The following is a 7,477-nucleotide window of genomic DNA, read 5'->3' on the forward strand; positions in this document are numbered from 1 at the left end:
GTTTTTGACACTGACTGTTCCGAGGCACTGCCTCACTAGTTTCCATTATCAGTACATTCCATCCTCGTTGTCTATAAAACTTTTAGTTTAATTAATTTATAAAGCAAACTTGTTTCCCTATAGGATGGGAAAGATAATAGTTATACATTCACATTAATTATTTAAATTGTCGGTACTTTGTGATTTAATCACAGTATAACCATCACGGTTGGTATTAAAAACATTTTGCACTTAATCAATCAAAAGCATCTATTTGCAAATGAATTGAAAGTTATGTTGCGAAGGCAGTAAGTGTAATATACGGTTGCTGCATTAAAAGACAATAAATGTTTTTCAATAGATTACAGTCAGAATTTATTTATATTTAAAAATTGAAGTATTATTGAACATTACGGATAATGGCCCGTTTGTGTAGTGGTTCACATTTGACTATCAATCTAGGGTTCGGATTCCGATCAAGGCACTGAAAATATCTGAGATGCTCTTGAGTGTCTCCGGCTTAACTGGTTCTTCCAATGAAAGACCGATACTACATTTCGGGTATTGTAAAGAACCAGGATGTCTATTCGCATAGGGCTACCCTAAGTTACCCAGACAGGCCTGTATTTAATTGATTTTCGACTTCTCTCTCTCTCTCTCTCTCTCTCTCTCTCTCTCTCTCGAAAAAGTTAGTTATAACGCTGCTTTACATTAACGCCTGAAACTGTATTGTAAATTGGCAAGCTAAACATCTGCATATATAGAGATAGGTTTATAATTAAATAATAGAAGCAGACATAAACACGTTTTACTGTATACTATGATAGACTTTTATTGACCCGTACGTGAAAATGAAACAAAGTCATAAAGAACATACTAACTGGACGCTCAACTACGGCGGACAGTAAAAGTAGGTGAAAAATGAAAATGCTAGCTATATATAGCTTGCAGCAAACGTTTAAAATAAAAATATGGGTTTTCTTGATCATACTTACTGAAAAGCTTTTCAAAGAAATATCCAAAAATAATATTTTGATATAATTTTCAGAATCAACTGTCCACAGGAACACTTGAAATGCATCGTAGTAAAATGGATATCCAGGGCTTAATATCACTTTCCGCTGAGTTTTCCTCACTGTGAGTGACGTATTGTAAGTGCTCAAACCAGTAAGTTTCTTTCTAAATCGCGGAAATTGAAATTCTATTGAATCTGAAAAATAAACAGCGTATGTTTGCTTTTAAAACTTGGTCAAAGATCAGCTACAAATCAGTAAATGTTCTCTTTTTAATGACGTCCTTTGTATGTATAATTCTCTTCATACATACTGCAATAATATAACTTTCTTTGATAGTATACATTGTTATTTACAATATTTCTGTTATACTATAACGAAAAAAACTCTAGATATCTTGGATACGTTTGACAGATGTGACATCAAATAAATACTATCCATTTGCATTATATAACCAAGGTTCAAGCAGTGTCGTATACAAAGTAATTGAAGGACTTGTCAGTGACAAAACGTCATTTAAGTAAACTGTACAAAGATAAGACCGAATGGGCTAGCATATAGCCGGTTGATTGAGCACAAAAACGCAAAAGAATAAGGTTGTTTCGCTGATATATTTGAAGTATAGTAAAATTTACAGGTATTTCCACTTCCGTCTATAAACAGTTTCATTTAAACCAAGCCTTAAACATTTTTATTTTAGTCGTGCTTGGTGGCCTGTGGAATTTCTACTCTTTCTATTTCAAAATTGCACAGGAATGTGCGCTCATAACAAGTGTACGTAGTATGCAAGACATAATTATTTGTTTCAACATAAACTGCAAAACTCTTTAAGAAGAAGGTTACCCTGCTATTTACCTCTCCAACAGATTAATGTTCCTCTTAAATCAACAACGACAGGTTTTGTTTCCCAGAATTCTTTATCCAACCAAGATGTAATTTCTGTCTCTTTAAACTTGACGTCACTGGAAAACGGTTGATTTTCATCTATTGTAAATAATGTACACGTGCTATCCGGGTAGTGTTCAAACATGTTGCATACATATGAATCACTAAAACATTTGTTCTCACACTGTGATGCCGAAATATCATTGTATGTTGTGACCGCGGTTGTTACATTCTTGGACAGATGAATACCCGTGAATAGTTCAGCGGATGAATCATTTCGACAGTACACTGATGGCTGACCTAAATGTAGAAACAGAGAAAATAAATGCTGGAAGATTTCGTTTGAGTTCAAAGAAAATATAACATCTGTTCGCTATCTTACAAGAACAGAAATACAAGAAAAGCATATATTAGTGACTGCAACGCCATTATACATTCATTTTACTGGCACGCATCTAACCTTTGTCTAACAAGTCTTAATATATAGAGGATATTACATGAGTGTCCTTCCGTATTGAATTTATTAAACGAGTTGAATAAAATAATAAAATACGAGGCTCTGCCGAGCATTTTATCAATTTTATTCAACGAGTTTAATAAATTCAATGTGGAAAGTCACGAATGTAATATTCTTTTTATCACATGTTAGCCTTTCCTGTCGAAACATCAAAACTTCTACTTTCTTTTACTATATAAACAAGTCAATTTGACCAACGTCTTCAATACTATAAATGACGTCGACGTCAAAGCTTTATTACACTAGTGTATTACCATTTTTTATTAAATGGCTTTATAACACTCCCGCGACGTCAAACATGTGATAATTAACATTATAATATACTTGAAGCTACCACTGACTAAGTTTGTATATAATAAATAACAGTATAGTAACTAAAATCCAGTTAATGTTACAATAACCTGGGCAAATAAAAATTGTTAAAGGCCCTCGCGGACGGGTCGATATTTACCCCAACACCGTGCCAATTTGGTAATGTTTCTAATCGATGTAGCTCACTGCAGAGTTGGAGCGGTCTTCTGCGCATGCCCGGAAGTGATTATCTAATGTCGCGTAACGCAAAAATTCGCAAATTATTGTATGTTCGCATGCATTTAATGTATAATATGTATAATATACTGACTAGAGGTTAGGGTAAGTATCACCATGGTTACAAAATATATACATTTAAATTACTTTTAGTTCAAATTTGCTTCAATCTGACATATACTGGAGTCTGTAATTTATACCGGCGCTCCAACTGTGCATTGAGTCACAGCTGTTTCTAATCCCGTACCGTACCCATACCGTACATCCGTATTCGTAAACTATAGGTTTCGTTCGGAGAAAGGCGGAAACTTTCATCGTTCTATGGCATCAAAATGCTTCGAAATACTTTAAAATCCGCTTATTAAGAAATGTGCCATTTGATAATTTGATATATCTCTAAGTCATTTGCTCAAACACTGAAAGAGTATTTCGTACCAACCTGCGTTGTATAAATGCCCGCCACACCCCACCTCGTTGTAATTTGATTTAAGCGAAATCTAATATGGTGACCTATCAATTTTCTTTTTGTTTTAGATTAGGCAGACATAACCAAAGGTATGTGCAGAGTTTGGTTAAATTCTATTGTGTGAAACTCGATAAAATAGCAGAAATACCAACTTAAAATTGACAAAAATATGCAAAAATAGCCCTTGGGTCTGCTGAACAAGTATTCCTTTCTTTACAAAATAATTTTCTTTTGATTTCTCTGAGCATGTTGCAAATAGATATATTGTTTTCTGTTATAAAAATGCTTAGATATCAAATTTATGCTGAATTTTGTACTTTACTGAAATATATTTTAGGATTATAGAAATTTTGAAAAATGTTAAAAATAGCACCATATCTAGTGGCAAATTAAATTGAAACAAAGCTGGTGACCTAGTATTTTTATTTCATTTTTTAATTCATACTAACATGATCTTTTAATACAAAACATTTCATCAAAATCTGTTACTGAGAAAAAAAAACGAAACTGTAGCGAGCGTCCTTAACAGAGAGGAATCAAAACCTGCTTTAACGGAATATACTGAAAGTAAATTATGTTTTGATTTGTATGTACAGTTTATAATATATTGTCAGGAATTGGTGCAATTGATTAATCTCTTAAGGAATTGATCAACAGTCGTCTAAAATAGCTGCAAATGTCTAAAACCATAGCAGGAACATAACAGAAAATTATTATCAAAGGCCTGAAAGGACTGATAGCCAGTGCTTATTGAGTGATATTTCAACTGAATCAACATTTCATTGTGCATAGACCGGTCATGACTTGAACAATATTAGTAGAGGCCCACTAGACAATGATACATGCTAAATAGCTAAGGTCTACGCCTTGCGGTTCATGACAAGAAGACTTTTAAAAGGTTTTCCCTATACAACTCTATGTAAAACTAAGTTTGCCGAGCCCAGGATGTGGCCAATTTCAAACCTAACCCTAACTCCTTACCCTAACCCTAAATCGGAGTGATTCCGAATATGTCGAATTTCAAGTTGCTGCTTGTTGTTTAAAAAGTAGTACCAAGTCGCTCACATACTCACACAATTCCGAGCTCATCAAATAAATATGCGATTTTTAACACGTCCAGAATATTTGTATGATGCGGTTACAGAGAAATAGAAGGGAAACTCGAACGACGTGAGGCTGAAAATTGGTAGTTGATTTAGAGCTCTAGTCAGTTTCTAGAGCACTGGCTTAAAAGGCCTTGTTAAGCTGATAACGTAAATTTAGAACAATTCCCTAACTATTGCACATAGTTCTAAATTAAAACAATTCTCATATAATATGTAAGATTAGTGAATTATGCTTTTAAGAATTATGTTTCATTTTCTTAATTATGTTTAATATTCAAAACTAATCTTCAACGTTGCTCCGATTGGGATACTTCATAAACGACTCTAGAACATGTAAATGTTTCCATGGCCGAACATTTGCATTGTAAAAACATTGTTCCAATTATTTTATTTTATGAAGTGACTTAGAGAAACTTCACAGTGTTTCTGTGTTTGTGCAAGTGTGTGCGTGTGGTGGAAAGATGGTTAGGACCGAACTTAGGCCAGGCTATTTTGTCTAATTATGAAATTTTACATTTCAAAACAATTCATTTTCCATTCTTAAATTATTTTATAAATTTTGTATATATATTAATATGTACATGGTGGCATATGTAAAACAATAGATTATACGGGATGATTTTTTTTCAGACAAAGAAACTGCGTTTATTATATATCTAACAATTTTTCTAACTCCAAATTTCGTATTTCTTTTGGCTATTATCTCTGTAATACTAAAAATTGAAGAAAAAAAATCATTAAACATGACGATGCATATTCATTGAGCGTTACAATCAGATGGTCTTAAATACATAGTCACAAATAAGTCCGCCATGTGGCAAGTCGTGTCATTTGCTGGTCTAAACAACATTTCGGCCTGTTGTTTTTACTTCATCAAGAGCCAGGAGATATCTATATTCCGACATGGGATATTATTTTTCGTGTAAAAATAAGTATTCTAACGAGTTTAAGATTTTCATTTATATTAATAAAGAAGGATTGTACCGTGTATTGTCTTGTCGATTAAAATATTTTCGCAAAATTACCTACTTTTGGCTATTCCGGTTTATAGCGTGCATTTCCGCAGATTAGTATCTCTTCCCGGTGTAACGTGTAAGAATGGAAATAGGTTTTAGTTTTGCGTTGTTGGCAAACAAAACCGTGTTTCATCTGCCAGCAAAGCACGCAAAACTAAAATTTGTTTACCAATTTTAACACTTAAGATATTTTAAAAAAACAAAGAAGTACTTACCGTGTATAGTCCAGTCTATTAAAACACGTTTCGCATAATGACCTATTTTGAGCTCCAAGGGAAGTAATGCGTTCTTCGTGATTAGATTACTACGCCTTTGAACTGAAAACCGGGTTTTATTTGCAAACAAATCACTCGAAATTAAAATGTATTTCCCAAGGTAACTGGATTTGTTTCAACAAATGTATGGTATGAAGACATTGCGAGGCGTTTGTGCAATAACAATTCAATAAGCTATTTTTTCAAATATTTTAACTTATAATATAATACTCGATTTCTTCGTTTGGCCCAGTAAATTCGATATGATCACCGTTAATATGCTTTTAACATAGGGAGATTCTTTAATGTGGTGTCGTTTGTTACATGTCACACCTGGTATAAAGTATATATGTTATTATGGAAAACACTGACGGATGTTCCGTCCAAGAGTCATAACGTGTTCTTTGGTTTTAGAATGACGTTTTAGAATGACGTTATTAGTCGCCGGTAGGAACCGGCGACTATATTTGATACGCTTTAGGATTTTGACACTGGTATAGAGAAGTTATTAAAATGTGACAATTAAAAAATGATATTGTAAATAAAAGAAATATATGGCAGTTATTGAAATGCTTACATAAAGGAATTAGGAGCAGAGAACTGCATAAGCTTTTTATTATTTCAAAAGAAAGCATTTTTAGGAAAATAGGAAAAATGTATTAAGAACTTATCCCTATGAATAAATTAACGACTGCTAGAGGTTTCCAGTGAGCAATGATTGGCCGAGACTTTACCTGTGTCTACGTCACGCTGTGTATATTTAGAATATACTACTTCAGACGAAAAACAAATCTACATGAGCGCATGTAAGACATGGGAAGTAACACAGTGGGTCTAAGGGCATAATTTGTAGAAATAAGGCCAGTAATTCAGTCGAAATTGTGCTTTCGTGGTGTAGCCGAAAGAAGTCCACAAAAATAAATCCTTATTTTACCAATTTTCCAATCCAATCTTCAAAATATTAGCCGACAGCTTTCCGGCGACTTGATGCTCTGCATCAAAATTTTACTTGTAGTTACTGCTGCAGTTCATTGAATTATCCTCTTACTGTATTTGCTGTTATCTTTTATTTATAAAAAAAACAATTATAATTGAACATTGTATCCAATTTTTATTTTAATGTCACTGCAAATGTTTTTGACTGAGATGTCAGCTAAAAGTGTGGAGTTACACAAATTGTTACATATGTGTAGATGTAATTATAAAAGAGCTAAGAACTGTTTTAAACAGAGCATATTAATGATTTAAAGGAGGTGAACTTCATTTAAACAACTTTTTTTTTCACTTTTCATATGTTATGTTATATTTTAAGGAAAAGAGTGACAATACATTGAAGTAGACCTCTATTAGAATTATATATTTTATTTAGTTTAGGGCGAGTTACCTCATATAACGGAAACCTTTTTAAAAAGGCGCGTATTTCGCCCAAAATTGATACGTCTCAGGATATGTTCCACAATCTTATCCCCCCGCCCCCCGCCCCCCCCCCCCCAAAAAACCTCCAAAAAACCGAAAGTCATTTAATATACAAACTTTACCTGATTTTCTGCAGCCGAAGAGCTCGAATTTTAAACAGGCGAACGTTCGTAATGCCACAGGATAAAGCCGAACATACCTTGCAACAAACGGTTTGTAAAATATAAAAGTTCTTTGTTCATTGAACTTTAATGATATGTCTATGTATAAATTCTGGAATTAAAAAAAAAGAATATA

General features: G+C 33.4%; 1 protein-coding gene across 1 annotated transcript in view; it reads right to left on the reverse strand.

Annotated features, from left to right (window-relative positions):
• Window positions 1–2,294, reverse strand: part of LOC123563440 (uncharacterized) — a 48,213-nt gene extending 45,919 nt beyond the window's left edge. Inside the window, exons 1-2 of the mRNA XM_053531832.1 lie at window positions 1,848–2,294; window positions 975–1,189 (exon numbers count right to left, since the gene is read on the reverse strand). Coding sequence (XP_053387807.1) covers window positions 975–1,189; window positions 1,848–2,022 — 390 coding nt within the window. The 5' untranslated portion in view covers window positions 2,023–2,294. The remainder of the gene's footprint in view (window positions 1–974; window positions 1,190–1,847) is intronic.
• Window positions 2,295–7,477: the final 5,183 nt, after the last annotated feature.

This window comes from Mercenaria mercenaria, chromosome 2 (genome assembly GCF_021730395.1).
Source record: "Mercenaria mercenaria strain notata chromosome 2, MADL_Memer_1, whole genome shotgun sequence".
NCBI classification, from domain to species: Eukaryota; Metazoa; Mollusca; class Bivalvia; order Venerida; family Veneridae; genus Mercenaria; species Mercenaria mercenaria.